This window comes from Antrostomus carolinensis, unplaced genomic scaffold (genome assembly GCF_000700745.2).
Source record: "Antrostomus carolinensis isolate BGI_N321 unplaced genomic scaffold, ASM70074v2 scaffold15937, whole genome shotgun sequence".
Classification (NCBI taxonomy): Eukaryota; Metazoa; Chordata; class Aves; order Caprimulgiformes; family Caprimulgidae; genus Antrostomus; species Antrostomus carolinensis.
In genome coordinates, this window is record NW_010329631.1 from 109,579 (window position 1) to 128,454 (window position 18,876).

Below are 18,876 nucleotides of genomic sequence, written 5' to 3' on the forward strand. Positions count from 1 at the left end.
AGGAATGCTCCCAGGCACCAGGGTTCTTTAAACCTGGCTGGGAATGTTTTGGTTCCAGCTTATTTCTACCTACCAAATCATCAAATCATCTCTTGCTATTGGATTTTTTTTTTTTCTTTTAAAGTGTGTGTCTAAAATGATCAAAAGGGCTTTTCATGTGGTGGGGTGAGCAAAGGAAGCTCTCAAGGTCAAACCCAGAATGGCCTAATGACTCTGGGACTTGGATCTGACCTCCAGCAGCAACAACGAGCCAGGAGAAGATGAGCAGTTCAGGAACTAGAAAATGAAGCGTTTGAAGCCAATAATACCCTCTGGCAGTGAGCAATCAATTGAAAGAGAAATGAGAGAGAGGTAAAAAAAAGACAGACAGACCATTCAGCCAGGCTGCAGGAAGGGCAGTGCCATAAAGCAGGACTATCTCATAAATAGAGCGGCACCTTTTTTCCTTCCTCCCTCTTTCCCAGAGGATAGTGACCATGGGAACAGACAGGCTTTGTGCCCTCTGAGGGGGATGCAGGGGAGAGCAGATTGACCTTACCTGCAGCAGGTTAATTGGGACACACCGCTCCAGTCCCACTACCCTTAGGATGCTTTTTCCTCTCTAAGAAATAAAGGAAAACAATAAGGCAATATTAGCTCCTCTGATGAGCCTGGCTGTCTGGAAATTGCCAGCTCATTCCACATAAGGCACAGAGAGCCCTCAGCTGCCGGGGACTCTCATTCACATCTGTCTGTGCCAGATTTCAACCATTGAAACATTATTCCTAGATCCCTTGGTGATTCCTATAAACTTATTTCCCTGGCATGCTGAGAGGCTTTTTTTCCCTTTAGGATTTTGCCTTCTTTAAATGACTCCCAGTTTAGACTGGGTTTGTTTTTCCCGCTCAGCAGTGGGTTTCTCCCTGTGCTGGGCTTCCTTGGTGTCTCATTTCCAAATGTGCTGAACAACTTCTCCCCAGACCAGGCCCAGCAGCTCGCATCAGGCAGCAGATGATCATCACAAGTGTTGTCAATGAGAGATGCTGGATATTGCATGCATTAAAAAGCCATATTTTAACACTTAAGAGAGGAGCTGAGATCTTTTGCGAATCTTGCTTTGTTGGGGATTTTTAGCATTTTGTGCTGCATTCATGATGAGGCCAAACCTGGCCCAGGTTGCCCAGAGAGCTGGTAGAAGCCTCATCCCTGGAAACATCCAAGGTCAGGTTGGATGGGGCTCTGAACAACCTGGTCTGGTTGAAATGTCCCTGCTCACTGCACGGGGTTGGATAAGATGACCTTTAAAGGTCCCTTCCAACCCAAACCACTCTTTAATTCTATGATTCTATGAAATGGCAGCACACAAATAGGTGCCCATTTCTGCAGATGTGTGGAGCACCAGGAGACCCCGAGGTCACCTCTTCCCACCAGGGAGGCTGCGGGGTAAAGCCCCCAGTTCAGCAATCAGCATTTTGCAGTAGTGTGAACAATTTGTGTGCCTTGTTCAGGACCCAGCTGCTCTCTGGGCTTCCCCGTGGGCAAGCAAGTGTACATGGACATGGAAAGGGTTAAGCACTGCCCTCAGGAAGGTGGGTCTTACCAGTTTGTCTTGATGGAAGAGAGCGGAGAGCTGAAGCCTCTGCCAGAGCTCGTTAGGGATAATGCGACCTGATGGGAGACAGAGCTTTATCCAGCGGCTAAAGGAACCCGTGGGGTGGCTTTCGTGTGACCTTGCACTGGATTGCACGGTCTCTCCCTGGGGCACGGCCTCCACAGACCTGCTCTCTCTTCCCAAAGGAAGTTATTGCAGATGGAAGGGGCGGATTCCTCTGCTGCAGGGACCCCGGCGCTCAGCAGTCAGACGTGTCACAGCCTGTGTGTGTTTAGAGGGACAGGTTATATTCTGCTGGCCAAACAGAGCCTTAATCAAAAGGTCCAACCAACACTAGAGCTGCTTCCCTGCCATGTCTCGGGAACCACAGCAGGATGAGTCAAGCAGAGCCATGTTCTGAGATGAAAACAGTGAGCCCAGACAAGAACCCTTCAGCTGAACTGCAGTGAAATTGCAGAACAGAAACGCAAAAATGAGGTGACCTGGCCCCAGTCCACACGCAGTGTGTGTTTTGCAGACCCCAAAGCTGTCGTGCGCACAGTCTGCTCATTGTGTGAGCTAATGGGACCACGTGCCTGACAGAAAATCCCGAGTTTCCTAGGACATCAAAACCACGCGTTTCCCTGGAATGACAAGTTCTATCTTTGGCAAACAAAACTCAGGCTCTTTAATATGTTTCTCCCCCAACGTGCCATGTTAGCGTGTGTTTGTTTAGCAAACAGTTACTAGGAGGCCTCGGTAGGATTAAAAAAAATAAATTATACTGAGTATTATTATTCATGGATGGAGGTGGGGAGGAAAAAGAAAAACAGTTCTGGTGTAGCCAACAAGTTCAAGTAAGGTTCAACTTTGCTATTCCAAAATCTGCTGCTATGATAATGAGACAGTCAAATCAGCTCAAATTAAGAGCTCAGGAAGGCTCAGCCTTTCAGAGAAGTACATTTGTGATAAGATTAATTTCTGCCAGCCAGTATATAGTGTGGCATCATCCTATATTAACATAGAAACCCCAAACAAAAAAAAAAGGCAACTGAAAAATGTGCTAAAAACAAGTGAAGTGTATCATTTCCCTTAATCTTCAGTGCTGGTCTCTGCTGTTCTGCACACATATACACGACGTACCGCCTGGCACCGTTCAGCTGCCATTTACAGGAAACCTTGCCTCCTCCCCTCCCCTCTCAATAAACAGTCACTAAATGCAGAATGCCTGCATTTGCATTTTTCAAACATTTTCAGGTTACTTTTATTAGGGTAAAGGGCAAAAAAAATCAGTAAAACAGCCACTAAAAAAACCCAAACAACCAAAAAACCCTCAAAAAATAGTATAAAAACCAGCTCTGCTCCCTATCCAAATGGACAGTGTGGCTTTTCTTCTTCTTTTTTTTTTTCCTTTTCCTTTTCTTTTTTTTTTTTTTTTCCCTTCTTACTGATCAGCTGTTTTTCTGCAGTTCCCCAAGTATTGCAAAAGGCATGGTAAATAAAACATTCTTGTTGTATATGTACTTCTTAGGTACCACGGTAACATAAATGAGTCTCTGCTGCCTGTCACCTTGGGAGGGTGACAGTAGCGGGGTGATCTCAGAGGTCTGTGCTGAGGAGGGGATGAGAGAAGGAAGGGACCACACTGTGTTACATGTATCTTGTCACTGGGCTGCCTGTGCAGTGTCTGTTGGGAGCATGCTGGGATGAAGTAACATAGGAGAGGCTATCATAAGAGATTTCAAAGCTATCAGAAAGCCAAGGGTTATCCGGAGTAGGTGTTTATTTGATGTGGTTTGGAAAGGCTTACTGTCGTGTCAATGACCAGAAGTCAGTCAGCATGGAGAAGATTGCCAGATTGCCAGCTGACACTTCAAAGAGTTTGAGCTTTTTCTGAGCTCAACGGAAACTTTTAAAAATAAAAAAATAAATTTTAAAAAAATATCCCCCAAACAACAAAAACCAACAAAGAACCAAGTATCTCCACACTTCTATTTCATCCTCTATATTTACAGCTAGAGTGCATCAAAATTGTCTTAATGAGCTGAGGTCAAACACTGTTGTTGAAATGCTAGCTTTTCTTTTATGTTCTAACAGCTTCTGTATCTACTGTCTCTACTTACCACTTGCTAAGGCCTCATGCTAATATGAATGATTAATTGCCATGGATTAGCTTTTAGCTGCTTTTGTACACAGTTTGTATACAGTTGTTGCTATTTATTAAATATGTGATATCTAATCCAGTGTTTAGTACTTACAAAGGGAAAAACCATCTGTGCTTGAGATTAAAGCACTTCATTCACTTTGTGCCAAAGCCCTCACCAAGGGCTCCATGCTCTGCTGTAGTTTGAGAAAACCCTTGGGAACTCAGGCTTGGGAAAGGTGGACACATGTGTGGACGTGTCCCTGCATCAAAGCCCTTCTGTCTGGTACAAGGTCTGCCTGCGAACACAAAGATAAGTGTGGGCATGATGGAGAGCAGAGAAGCTGATTAGGAAAACAAGAAGTTTTACCAGAATAAAGGACTAGGAACTAGGAAGGTGCTGAGAGCTTGAGAGCATCCCACAGAGATGTTTCTCACCACCTGCAGACTTCATATGTCTCTCTTGCAAAAAGAGAGGTGCTAATATTCAACGTCATTGCAGGTTATTTGAAAGGAATAAACTATTAACAGCTGTAATCCCTTGTGTGAGGCCAAGGCTTTGTCACCAGTGCAATAGATGCCACCAAAGCTCCTCTTGCATCAGGCTGTAAGTGTATGTGCAAACTAGGTCTGTGCAGCCTGGGCAAAGGCTGTACGGGAGGATTTGTCTCCCTAAAGGAGCACATCTCCAGCTTGTGAGGCAGGAAAAATACCTCAGCATAGATTTTATGCTCTTGTTCCAAGTATGAATGGAAAAAAACAAACAACCCTCTGAAACCCACTGGAGAAACCTCCCATGACCTTCAGAAGGAACCCAGGTGCAGCAATCCCAGTAAGTTACAGTCAGCCCTTAGGAACAGCCTCCTGAAATGCTCAGACACTCTGGTAACAGGGCCACGCCAGCGTCAAACACATGGAACAGGTAGAGGATATTGGCATGGCCTTGCTCTCTGTAAGGATTTACTGTTCCTGCAGCTGCCCTGTCTCTTCATAACATCACTAGTGTGGCTGATGCTGGAAATGGGATTTGCCACTTCTAACACATTTCTGCAAAAAATGTTAAACGGGTCACCATTTTTGCAGACAAAACATCACTTGAGCTCTGTTCTAATTTCCTCACTATGTGGCAACCCACTATGCTATCAATGACTGGGTAAACCTCCCTGCAGCAAAATTAATGATACCTTTTGGCGAGAAAGTGGCAGTGGATCTGGTTTAGTCTTCCAAAAAATTCCACACTATAATATGCAGGACTAATGTGCCTCAGATTTGAAAAGAATTAACATCAATCATTCTCATGCATATTCATGAGAGGAAGACTGGTTTAGCAATCAAGCCAATAGTTTTTGCTTAATTACATTTAGTTGATTTCATGCTATCTTGGCACATTCCTGATTGAATTTAACCATTAAAAAAAAAAACCCTCCCACAACTACTCCAGCAAACACCAGCACTTTAAGCTCAGCCTCCCCTGTAAATACTGTCTGAGGCTGCTATTGGGAGCAGACTGCTTGGGGCAGTGGGAGTTGATCACGAGCATTTTCTCTCCTGATGCAGGGTAGAATCATAAAAACATTTTGAAGAACAGTTCCCAGATGTTCACCAGTACAGAGGGTTCAGGCATTCTTTTTTTTTTATTATTTTTTATTTTTCTGAATCCAAACCATTGTCTACTTGAATGCAAGACAGAGAGCAGGAATAGGAGATGTACCTGAAAGGGAAGCACCATGCTGGAGGGAAGGTTCTGTCTGGGTAGGTGGTCTGGATCCTGAGCCTGGTAACAGCTAATGACTTGCTGTGGGGCAGAGGATTGAGGAGCAGGTGAGATGTCCTGTGTGATGTGATGAGGTGGGGCAGGTTCACCTTTAGGGTCTGTCTCTTTAGTTGTCTTCCATGGAAAGAGTAGACTGTGCCATTCCAACCTCTGTGCTCCAAGACCAGCATTTTGCATGGCACAAAGAGTGGGAACATGTGAGCAAGATGAAGATGTAGTGGGTCAGGCAAGAGAGTTGGGAAGGGTGATGGTGGGAGCACTCACAAGGGAGATCCCTGGTCCAGGCTGGCAGGGAGCTGGGGAGAGAGGGCGCTGGCATGGCTGGAGCACTTGTTGGGACCACACATCACCTCCTGACATGCCAGGCCTGAGCAGAGCACCCTGCCACGGCTTGAGGATGGCAGTAAAGTTTGTGCAGGGACAACATGCAAACAGTTTGTGTCTGTCAGGGCTGGATATCTTGCAGTGGTGCTGCTTGCTGCAGTTGCAGTCTTCCTGGGCAGAAAGCAAGGCCAAGAGAAAAATGGGAAACAAGCTTCCATATGGAATAATGGGTTTTTTTTTCTTGTTTTTTATTTTTCCCCATGCTAGCAGCAGCAGAAATAGGACAGATGCTCCCCTCTCATCCTCTCTTGAGCGCCATGTCTAAAGGCAGTGTATGCCTTTGAAGTTTGCCTTTTCAGTATTTTCATTCATTTATCATTTTCTTCTCCGTTTGCATCTGGGCTTTGCTCAGAAGGAAGACTGACACAATTTATCATTTAATGGGGCTTGATAGCTCTCTGACAAATAAACATGTTCTTAACAGCATTAAGGAATTTACAGGCAGCCATGCCTGAAGGCTACTTTTCTGCCCACTTCAGCTTAGTCAGCAGCAGTTGTAGCTGCAGCTCTCTGGGTGCCTGTAGGCAAAATGAAACATTGACATATAATCAGCAGAAGTATTGTATCCCCTTTTAAACCAAATAGACTTACTCTCTTAACAGATAAAATTACTACAGCTGTAACTGAAATCAAACCATTAACCATTATTCAGTCTGAGCTTTTTCCAGGCAATGTCAAAATGAAGATCTCGTACATTTCCAAAACAAAATATAAATGGTTTTATCTTGATTTTGTTTTTAAGGATTTTATGCTATGCAGAAAAGCACAGGAGTTTACATTCTCACCGACTACGGACATAGTCACTGGGAGCACTGCAGGGATGTGAGTGAGCTGGTGTGTGCAGGATCCTACCCCTCCAGAGCACAGATCTCCTGGTGCAAATGAGTCTCAAGGACCTCTTTGGGGCAGGATGTAGAAGTGGCATGGAAAGTGCCAGAGCAGGGAAAAATCTTAAGCATGGCTTTATACTCCACAGGAATCAGTGGAACTTATGGGTTTTGTAGATTCAAGGTCTTACATTGCATCTTAACATCCTTCCACAAGAAAAAGCAGATTAAAGGTTCTCAGTATTTCCTTTGTAACCTTATCTCCAAGTTTGGCCTCAACTTGTTGTCATGATCCAAGAAGCAAATGTTACCTTTCATTATAGCCTCAGCATTCTCTAGAAATAACATTCTGCATGATTCATGACATCAGAAGTTCTGCAAACTCTTTCAGTTAATGAATAAATAAATAAATAGGCATTTTCTAGTGAAGAGATGTTTCCTAAAACAAGTCCTTGTCAAAAAATACCATAGACATGTATAGCTGCCACGAGCAGGAGACGTTATTCCCATGCAGAATGAAGCAAGGAGGAGATTAAGGAACTCTCCATCTGTTTCTGCACTGTGCAGCACATGGGATGTCACTTGAACTACACTGTGCTCTCTGTTTCTCAGAGCCTGGGGAGACAGAGGCTGGCATAGGCATGGCAGGATGGAGCTGGACAATCTGACTCAAAGTATATTGTTTGCTTGGGGAAGCAGGGGCGACTGCAGGAAAAATCCCTTAGTAAATGGAGCATATGAATGAAACCTGGTCCTGATGCCAAGTTTATTCTGCAGGCCTTGATGGAGCTAAAAAAGCGCATTAGACAAAACCATTATTGAACTTCTTGATTACATAACAATTTCCTCATCGTATTTCCAAGAATATTGAATCTATATTCAAACACCCTCCTACTCTCTCCCACACACCACCCCTTCTCTTTGCTATATCAGCTTCATTACTGAGTATGAAGACAGAAAAAGTATAGGGCGCGTTGCCACGAGCAGATAGATCTCAGATGCTTACACTGAGATTTTAGAGCCATCTATGGGATTTGAACAGCCAATTCTCAACAGTTTTAATGGCCTTGAAAGTCTCCAGTCTTATGCCTTGACCTTAGTTAGAGTCTTTAGCAATGCAAAGAACAGATAATCAAACAATAAGTATCACCAACCCCAAATGTAGGGTTAGTCCCTGCTGCCTGAAACTCACTCTGCTCTCTCCTGGCTGGGGAATGGCACGCACAGTTTTGCTGCCCACAAACTGCTGCTGCCACAAGCTCAAGAGAGAGACGGGAAATGTCTGAACACTGGCTTCTTTGCGGGAGCCCTCTTCCCCCCAGGGATGAGCACAGACCTTGTCAACACACAGGATGAATTCCTGGGGCCGCTCTCACCCACCAAACAGGATTGGGCTGGGTGCAGGTGGAGATCTCCTGAAAAGTGTGTGGTAGAGGTTGCCTGCCTAGTTTTGGGGGGGGATTTTGGAGGAGGTGGAGAGCAAGGTGGCTTGCAAACATGGCACATCCATTCTGCCTCAGGAAGCAGCAGTTGCACACAAACTGGCTACACTTACTCACATAATCAGCTTGCTTGTCTCATTTGCATGTGTAATAACCAGCATGTATGTACAATCATGCTAATCACTTTGAGGCAACTGCTTTATATTCATTCAAAACCTTGCCCTGCCTGTCCTTGGCTTATTTAGCTTTCACAAAGGAACCATAGCAGGAATCCAGAGATTCACTCAGTAAAATTTTTTGGGAAACAGTCAATTTAGTGGAGGAGTAGTTTTTTTCTGGAATCCTGCCCATACTTACTGAGACTTGCACTACAAGCCAGTGCTCTCATTAGAAACCCATCCAATACCCTCTGCAAGTCACCTGGAAAAGTACCTGATGAGGAACATCACAATTTATGGTGTGTTGCTACAGGTGAAATGTAAGAGTAAATACAGAAGCAAAGAGGAAGGGAACTACACGGCTTCTCTCATGCAATCTGTTGGTTGTAACGGTTTGAAAGTTGTACAGGGAAAAACCTGCCCAGTAAGATTGGCCTGCCAGGGCCTCTGTCCTTAGCTCCATGGAGCCAATGTGAGGACAGTGGAGAACAGCTCTCATGGATGTGGCACCAGAAGTACATGGATTCCTTCACCTGCCTCTGCCACCGATGTGGCCTGTCCTCAAACCAGTCATTTCAGCCTTTTGTGCCTCCTAATCTTTTTCCTATGCCTACAAAATTTTAGGCTGCAAGCTTTGCCATTGTTTTGGTTCTGCATTTTATAGGACTGACTGCAGACATGGGACATCCAAGTCAGAAGCTCTGGGTGTACCTGCAGCGATACTGGAGATGCCTTCCCCAGTGCCCATAACAAGTCAACATGTGCCAGATAAGTCAGTAGCAAGACCTAGGAGGGGGGTACAGCTACTCCATAAGTAGGAATACGCACATTTCTGCAGCACTCGCAAAATCTAACAGATCCCCAATGCTTAACTTTCCCATCCCTGTTCATTCTGCAATTCCAAGCCTGCACTCTGGGGACCTTTCTGTGCTTGATCCTGTTCAACCTCAACTCTTTGATTGCCATTCCAAACGTTTTCACCAGCACAAGGCCATGTTATGTGGGGTTTTTTAAGGAATCATGAAAACGAGTGCTACAGGAGGAGGTCCTCTCTCCATGCTTGCTTCCATTTCAAGCAGCAGGTAGCAGCAGGTAGCAGCCGATGCAGCAGCAAAGTTTTGGGTCAGTGCTCTAGAGCAGGGACAATGGGCACTTTTTCCAGTGACTGCTTGCCTAAGCAGCTGGAGCCTCATTCACAGCAGAGGGATCGTTCCTGCTCAAGTCCAAATTTGTCCTATTGCCTTTTCTTGCTAAAGAGAAGTGAACCTGAAGGGGGAAAGGAAGGAGGAATAAAAAGGCTGCCTGACACATAGAGCATCTCTAGAGGCATTCTTGGTAGTATAAATGTCTTTTCTTCAGCTTTCTATCTCTCATTATTGACAGTGGAAAATATGAAAGCTGCCAAGCTAGAGGTTCGGTATGGCCAAGATAGGAAACCTTGTTAGACAGACAGACAGTGATTTCTATAATCTGAAATCCCAGACTGTAAATACCTTGGGATAGAGCCCTGTGCCACTGAACGCAGTGCTAATGCCTGACAGCAGCAGCTGGATCCAGTTTTCTGTGGACAACTCTTCCTTGTGCTCCTTGGGTGATTTTTGTTGGATGACGGATGCTACCAGGGCAAGACATGCTTTAGAGAAGGAGAAGGATCCTCTAATCCCCACTGGAGATATTTTACCTCCCAGTTTTTTGTAATTACCAACTGAAAAGTGCTTTGAATACCTGAGGACAGTCAACTCACATTTAGAAGTTTTTCTTGGTCTGACAAGATTCCCAAAGATGTATGATTGCAGTAGGTCAATAAGGGGGAAAAATCTGTATCTTAGGAGCACAGACGACATCTTGCTGCGACTTGCGGGAGAAATGATAAATGTCACTCTCTGTTTATTGCTTAGCTCCATGGTTAAATCTGCTGAACAAAAAACAAATTTTACCCACAGATCTCCTAGTTTTCAAATTTATGTTTATCTGGCATTGCCTTGATCTTCAAAGTAGGAAGCTATATCAAAGGAAACAGAAGGTTCGACACCAATTACTGCTGCTGGATGCCATCCACTGAATAAAGATGGAGTGTTAATATTTACACTGAAAGTGAAGGAGATGATAAAACACACTAGGTACATCTAAGTCTACAAATAAGCCCTTCTATGTATAGTGGACAGAGATAAAACCAAACAAAAAATTTGAAATTACCATTGAAAACATCCCAAACACCTTCAGAAATGTTGCGTTGTAAACAAAGAAATGAGAGCAAAGCCACTAAAAGAGCCTTCTAGGAAAGCAAATTTTGGGGGTATTACCTGTTTTTCAGGTGATGGTCTTTTGAAACAAACAATCATGCAGAAGTAGTTAACTTGTAAATTTCTCCCCACTTCACCATGAGACGCTTGAATTACATTTTATTATCTTAAGTTTGAAGCCATCAGTTCAAGCACTTTTCTCTGCATCTCTCTCTGCTTCACTTCATCCCATGGTTCTTTTTTGCATTCCCAAAGTCTTTCCCACAGCTTCTTTTTCTCATTGACCTGAGAAGTCTCTCAGCAAGGCACAGGTTGTTGTGGGTTTGTTCATATTTCAGCAGCAAATTTATGGAAGAGGAAGGTAGTGAGGAGGAGATGAAAGGTTCACCAGCACTGTGAGGGTGCACAGCACAGCTAACAATAAACATTCTTGTAGGCAGCCTGTTTAAAAAGGAAAAGGAATATTCCCAGCATTATTCCTGGCAACAATTTAATAACAGAAAACGAGACTATTCTAAAATTTCCAGTATTAGAGCATTGCATAGGCTATTTATGCCATTCACTTCTTCCATTTAATACAATTTAGACAACGCAACCAGAGTGTTTAATGGGGATAATTTTTGGGTTTAGTCAAATCTCATTCTTCAGATTAAATTACTAGGTCTGCAATGTCATGTACAAATCAGAATTATATAGTGCATTTTAGTGAGTTAAAAGGTAAATTATTTTATTACATTGATTTGGAAGGGGTTTTCTTAACAGCAAGTGGATTTTAAAACAGTTGTTGAAATAAAAAATTTCAAAATTGAAACTCTTGTCTTAAATTTGGAATTTTTTGAAGGTATAGGGGCTTTTCCCCTAAAGCCATAGTTTAAGCTTGCTATATGAATTTAATTCAAGTGAAACTTACAGCCTTTGTAGACCATGTCTACCTTTCAGCTTTGGAGAAGAGGTGAGGCTCTTCTTGAGAAGACTACAGTGTTTCTGAATTGTATTGGATCTGCATGTTCCTCCTACAGCAGCAAGGCTTGTTCCACTGCAGTGACTTGTCCCACTGCAGGAACACATGTTCAGAACTCTATTTCCTGACTGTTAGGATGTCTGTGCTGGGCTTGGCTGAAGGTAAATCCTGTAAGAATTTCTTTCTCCAGTGCCCCAGGTGGTAACTGTGGATATTCTGGTATTGTGAGGCTGGCTGAGAAAGGTCACTGTGAGGAAAGCTAAAATCTAGTTATATGGGCAAGGAAGGAGTGTGTCAGATTTGCAGTTCATGATGCAGAGCTTTTGTCATACGTTTTATAATTTGTTGCCTCATATTGTGTGTTTAGTCATCATGCACATGCGTTGCAATTGATTTCATGCTGCTTTTCTATCAAGCAGGAGAAAAGCGAGCATAAGGGACCATCTTACACTGAAATGAATACATAAGACATTAGTCACATATACATGCTTGTTGAAGTCATTGCTGTATTTTGGCAGTAACCTAAGAAACTAGATATAATCCCACCCAATTAACAAACTACAAAAAGAATTCACTAGTAGAAAAAAACACTCCTCAAATTGTCTGTCAGCTCTATAACCTCCCTAAAATGACTTCAAAAGAAGACGTAATTAGGGAAAACTGGAAAGTATAGCATTAATGTCTACATAGAACAGGTATGGAAGAGCAGCCTGCCTACACCATCTGAAAACTGCATTTGCACTTACACTAATTTAGCACTTCACACTCTCCAGCTCTGCACAGAGTTGGTGGTGCAGGATCTGATCAGATTTTTGTGGGTTTTTAGAGAGGCTGCTCACTGCTCATTTCTCTCATTGCAGTCTTTAGCCTAAGAGTTGGTTTCTGATAATGAATGAGCTCTCCAGTGGGTGGACCTGCCCTGCCTTGACTAGTCTCAGTGTTGTGAAGTTTGGTTTGTCTGGATGAGTTTGCTCTTTCCCCTGGTTGTGATGAGGAGTTAGGATGGCCAGTCGGTCACATGCGAAGTAGCTCAGAGCTCAAAATGTTTTAGCAAGCTTGTTAAAATTTTAATGTATTTCACAACCATCAGATTTCAAATTAGAGATGAGTCATTAAAAAAGAGTTAATCACTTGTACACTTATATGTAGTAGAATTGTACACACGTCTCTGTAATTAGCCACAGGCACCCAAAATTACAGATGTAACCATGCATTAAATGGAGGACATAGCTCTGATCAAATCTTGCATTCACAATTGCACTCCTTGCTTAGATTTCAGAGCCTGTTGTCCAGATGGACTTTGTTGGGCACCTAATTAGTAGTTAATCAAAAGCTCCTGCTGTGAACTGCTTCACAGCCCTCCTGGCATCCTAGCTGCTTGGTACACGTTCCTTGACTACAGAGAGATGAAGGCACAGGAGTTGAAGTAGATGCTTTATCTCCTTTATGCATCTGACATAAGTAAAGCAGCTTCCAGAATAAAATCTCCTCAGGGTGCGTTGGTTATCTGACTTCTGTGTACTAAGAACAAAATTAGTCTCAAAATGTGTAAGTGGAGATACAACCATGTGTTAATGGCAATGATAGATAGCGTAATATATTCTGAGATGAACTCATTGTTTTCTCTTTCCTTTCCAGATTTTGGCAATCATATCCATCATGTTTATTGTACTATCTACAATTGCCTTGTCCCTTAACACACTTCCTGAACTACAAGGCGTGGATGAATTTGGGCAGACCACAGATAATCCCCAACTTGCCCACGTGGAAGCGGTGTGCATTGCATGGTTTACAATGGAATACCTCTTGCGGTTCCTATCCTCGCCTAAGAAATGGAAGTTTTTCAAAGGGCCGCTGAATGCAATTGATTTGCTAGCTATCTTACCGTACTATGTCACTATCTTCCTCACGGAATCCAATAAAAGTGTACTTCAGTTCCAAAATGTACGACGAGTGGTCCAAATATTTCGGATTATGAGGATACTCCGGATTCTAAAGCTCGCCCGACACTCAACGGGTTTACAATCCTTGGGGTTTACACTGAGGAGGAGTTACAATGAGCTCGGATTACTCATCTTGTTTTTGGCCATGGGCATTATGATCTTTTCCAGTTTAGTGTTTTTTGCAGAAAAGGACGAGGATGATACAAAATTCAAAAGCATCCCAGCTTCTTTCTGGTGGGCAACAATCACCATGACAACAGTAGGCTATGGAGACATCTACCCCAAAACACTTTTAGGTAAAATAGTAGGAGGACTGTGCTGCATTGCTGGAGTGCTGGTGATTGCTCTTCCCATCCCAATTATTGTCAATAACTTTTCTGAGTTCTACAAAGAGCAGAAGAGGCAGGAGAAAGCCATTAAGCGCAGGGAAGCTCTTGAAAGAGCAAAAAGGAATGGCAGTATTGTTTCCATGAACATGAAGGATGTGTTTGCCCGTAGCATAGAACTCATGGACATTGTGGTTGAAAAGAATGGAGAAAGCATAGCCAAAAGGGATAAAGTTCAGGACAATCATTTATCTCCCAGCAAATGGAAATGGACCAAGAGAACTCTCTCTGAAACTAGCTCTAGTAAATCTTTTGAAACTAAGGAACAAGGATCTCCAGAAAAAGCCAGGTCTTCTTCAAGCCCCCAGCACCTGAATGTCCAGCAGCTAGAGGACATGTATAACAAAATGGCAAAGACTCAGTCCCAGCCAAACCTTAATACTAAAGAGTCGAGTCAACCTGGAAAGCAAAAGGAAGAGCTAGAAATGGAAAATCTTCCCGGCCCTATGGTGCCCTTGTTGACGACTCGCACTGATGGGATCATTGACATGAGGAGCATGTCCAGCATCGACAGCTTCATAAGTTGTGCAACGGACTTCCCTGACTCTGGGAGGTTTTCCCACAGCCCTCTCGCTACCCTTCCCTGCAAAGGTGGCATTAATGTGATTCAGGAGCAGAGCAGGCCAGAGGGGAGCGGTGCCAGATTTGTGGAAATGAACCCAAGCTCCGAAGGCAGCCACCGTTCTGCTTTTTTCATAGAAAGTCCCAAAAGCTCCATAAAGGCCAGTAACCCTTTAAAACTAAGATCTCTGAAAGTCAACTTCATGGAAGAGGACACCAGCACATTAGTACCAGCATCAAATGTACTGAGAATATATCCAGACCCTCTCAAAAGCCGGGGAGCTGCTGCTGCTGCCACAGATACTTCCTTACTCTCTGACAGATCTCTCATGAGCCCAGAAACCTCGATCTACACAACTGCGAGTGCAAGAACACCCCCAAAGTCACCAGAGACGCAGACAGCCATAGCTTTCAACTTCCATGATGCTGGTATACACAAATATATAGATGCTGACACTGATGATGAAGGTCAGCTGCTTTATGATTCAAGTCCACCCGGAAATGTGAGTCCCAAGTACAATGTTACAAACAGTGGCTATCTAAAGCAAAAGGACAATGTTTATAGAACAGAGAAGAACCATCTAGAAGCTGCTGCTTTACCCACCTCCCCTAAGCCAATAGGGCAAAACTGCATTTACTCTATGGAAGGTATCACTGGAAGAACCCAGGGCAATCAGGAGACTGTCAGACTAGAAAATCACATTTCCCCAGAAGTCCATGTATTACCAGGCAGCGGAGGACATGCTAACACACATGACCAAAGCATCTGAGATGGGCTCCAAATGAACTTACTGAAAGTTTAAAGGAATGTCTTTACAGTCAACACACAAAAAAAAGAGCTTCTGCATGGCATGAACTTGGCTGAAACAAGCCACCTGTTTCTAAAAGTCTGGGGGAGGTCCAGTGTGGGTTTGTGAAAATGTCCTTCTCTGAAACAACTCTAAAGACGTTGCCCGCATCAGTCAAAAATAAGGATTGCGAATCATGATCACACATTGATCTCCTTTCATGTTGTCCAGTGAAGCCAATGTGACCAAATATCCATCCATTCCCCTTGAACGCTAGAGCTCCTTTTGGAAATACTAACATCAGATTTGCATTAGTTCCATAAAGGATGCCAAGGCAGCCAGATTTGAACTCTGGAATAAATAGCTGGGGTTGGTATAAAGCTATCAAAACCACAATGCTCACTGCTTCAGGGCAGCTGTTCCCCATCTACAGCTTTCTCTGATGGATATTATGTCTAAAGGTAACAGGGAACACTTGCTTTATTGGAAAATCCAAGTGAAAACCATTTAAAACAAATAACAGTCTAGAGAAACCAATTATTAAAATGCTCTGTGTGTGTTTAACGATACAATATCCTGTAGGACCTGACGTTTTCTTTTTTGAAATATCAGCAGGGTGAGTTGCACCACTTGTATCTAATTCCAAACATCCCCTAGGACATAGTGAAACTTGCACTTACCCTCTGCTAAAAACCGATCCCTGCCCCAGGGCCAGCGCGTGGCCCTCAAGGGACCCACAGCCCACGCTGGGAAGGTGTGAAGGAGCCATGCAGAAGCAGGACCCTCCGGAGGCATCGCAGCCAGACCTCCTTCCCGGTGCCAGGGAGCGTAGGGCTGGAAGGAGAGTTCAGCTCTCGCCCTACCCTTCCGCGGAAGGGAGATGCTCGCTGCCCTGCCCCGCGGGGACGGCCGAGCGCGGCGGCGGCGCTGAGGCTGCGGTTGGCCCTGCGGTACGTGCCGGGGGTACCGGGATGGCTCCCCAGGCCTCCCCTTCCCACCCGCACGCCGACTCCAGGCGTCAGCCAAAGTCTCGCCCTTGGTGTAGGAGAGGAACCGGTTGGTCTGAAGCTTTTTGCGCCCGAGCGGCGCAGTGAAAGATATGCAAGTGTTACATAAATATGCAAAAAGAGGGATTCGTTAGCGACCCGCCCCAGGCCTGGCTGTGCTCTCTCTCGCGAGGAGGTCGGGCAGGAGCAGCTCCTGCAGAGCTGCGGTGCGAAGCAGCTGCGAGAGACAGGAGAATCAGGCCTGATGTTTTAATAACATCCAGTCATTTTTAAATGAAAGAAGAAAAAAAAAAAAAAAGAAAAAAAAAGATCTGACCATTTTAAATGAACAGAACTAGCAGCCACCAGCCTAGGTTTTTAAAATACTATTGTTTCAATAAAGTTATGTCAAATTGTGTAGGAAATAATTTGTCTTTGGTTTTTAATCTCGGGGGGGGAAAAGCACTTTACGTTGACTTTCTGTTGTTGTTGTTGCGATGCTGGAGTAGGATAGCAGAGTGTAACAATCAAGCACTTTAACCAAGCACTATTTTAATTTGTGCCTCCTGTCGTGACCGTGATTTGTTACACGCCTGTAGCAAGTCACAACCTGTCCTGTGATAACTGTGATGGTAATCTTTTATGTTGTTCTCTGTTTCTACTGTAAAACTCAATTGTAAATAACTCTGTCAATGAGCGTTTCCTGACCTGTTTTCTGAGTACCTGCCGGGGCATGTAACGATCTGCACGCGGCAGGTCCGGGGATGTGCTGAGACACGGGACGCGGGAGCGGAGGCACACAGGTGGGAGGAAGACCCTGAGCCGCTCAAGTCCGCTGCGTTTTGTTCCTTCCTACTGTAAAACAAACAAACAAACAAAAAAAGCTGTTGGTTAGTCCTGAATGTAAATGTCTGTCCGTCCAGGCTGTACAGTACTTCTGTCTGTAATCCGTAATAGTGAATGCAGCATGTACGGACAAAAGCAATAAGCACATATATGTTTTAGGAACTATTATGGGTTACGATGATAGCTTTGTTAGGTCTCTCCTTGGCACAAAACTGTACATGCATTGGAGTTAACTCTGCTCTGCTCAGCTGACCCCGTCCCCGGGCGGTGGGACACAGCCCGAGGTACCTGCTCAGAAGGTGTCCTTGCATCCCGGCAAGGCAAGACCCTGTGGAAGGTGTGAGTAAGACCTGAGCCACCACCTCAGGAATTAGCCCACCGGTAGTGAAAGAAACCTCACGCCATGCAAAGAGTGAGGCAGGAGGTGCTCGAAATAAGTTCAAGGCACCAACGTGTGCAAACAATACTCTCCAGAGTATTTACACAGGGCCAGTTCCTGAGGATCATGAGCTTTTACTCTGCCTTCACTCAGCCAAAACCACCGTTCTTCTGAGTGGGCTCTTTGCCTGGTGAAGGACTTTAGGATTTGGCCATAGTAAATACAAGTGTACTTAGAGGAACTGATGTATTGCTGAGATACTGGTTAAGATTGAGTCATCACAAAAAAGTGAAGTGACTTTCCAGCAGATAAGCTTTAAATATTGATTTGTTCTGTGGCTTTCTGAGGTCACAGAGCAGCAATGAGAAATTTTAAAGAGAACAGTCTTAACATAATCTCTATGTTTCAGTGATCATTCATGTCTGCCATCAGCACAAATGTAAAAAGAAGAAAAATCAGGGAAAATTTTTTTGATAAAGTAAGTAATAGCGATTTCCAAGTTAAATATTTTTAGAGCTGATGCTTTCATGTGGAAAAAAAGTCATATTTTACATATCACAAAAGTGAACGTATTTAAATATAGCCATATAGTGTAGTATTTACCACACTCTCATCCAAATTGATGTATTTGGTTTATAGATGGCACTGACAAAAATGTATAGAACAACAATTCTATCATTTTTTTAACTGATAATCAACTGGTGCAACTCTCCTTGTAACCAAAGGCCCTCTGTCTGCCTTGTGTGATCACTCACGACACACACCTTATATCATCTACTTAGTCCTACCTTTAAAGTAGCATTTTATTGAGTCACTTTTGAAAGCCAAATTCAAAAGTATCATTAAAAATCTACCTTTTAAGTCTGAATAGCCAAAGTCCTATAGATTTCTTATAGAAAGCAAATAATTTAAAATTAAGCATATAATATGCTTGAAGAGCATTTCTTTCTTATTTGTGTATGAAGATGTAGCTCTCATTTTGTGCCCAGTTAAAAAGGAAGTATGTTTAATTTATTTTACTGAAATAAAGTCTGAATATGAAGTATGTATCTATATATGTGTGTGTGTGCATAATACACATATATATAATGTAAGCACTGGGAAATCTACTCTAACATAAAGCTATGGTAGACTAAATCTGTACTCATTACAAAAGGAAAGGCAGTGCTTTGAAAACATAATGCTCACCAAATCCTATAGACACTAGAAAGACAATTTCATTTTATAGTTTGTTTGATACATGTTTCCCAAAGCTCATAACAATCGGGGAAAATATGCAATATCTCTTGCATCGAGCAAAAGCGTGCAGTTTAATCACTGATATTTGGCATTCAGGGCTGCGAATTTACTGTACATCATGTATCAAGCAAGCTGACAGAGTTTCTCCTGCTGCTGCAGAAGACATCATATCTGAAGGGACTATGTACGTGTGATGTCTGTGCTTGCTTGTATCTTACACCATCAACATAGTTTTTAATACATATA

At 43.5% G+C, this 18,876-nt stretch overlaps 1 protein-coding gene across 1 annotated transcript in view; it reads left to right on the forward strand.

Annotated features, from left to right (window-relative positions):
* Positions 1-15,162, forward strand: part of KCNB1 (potassium voltage-gated channel subfamily B member 1) — a 124,632-nt gene extending 109,470 nt beyond the window's left edge. The window contains exon 3 of the mRNA XM_010172648.1: positions 13,141-15,162. Within this exon, the coding sequence (XP_010170950.1) occupies positions 13,141-15,162 (2,022 nt within the window). The remainder of the gene's footprint in view (positions 1-13,140) is intronic.
* The last annotated feature ends 3,714 nt before the right edge of the window (positions 15,163-18,876 follow it).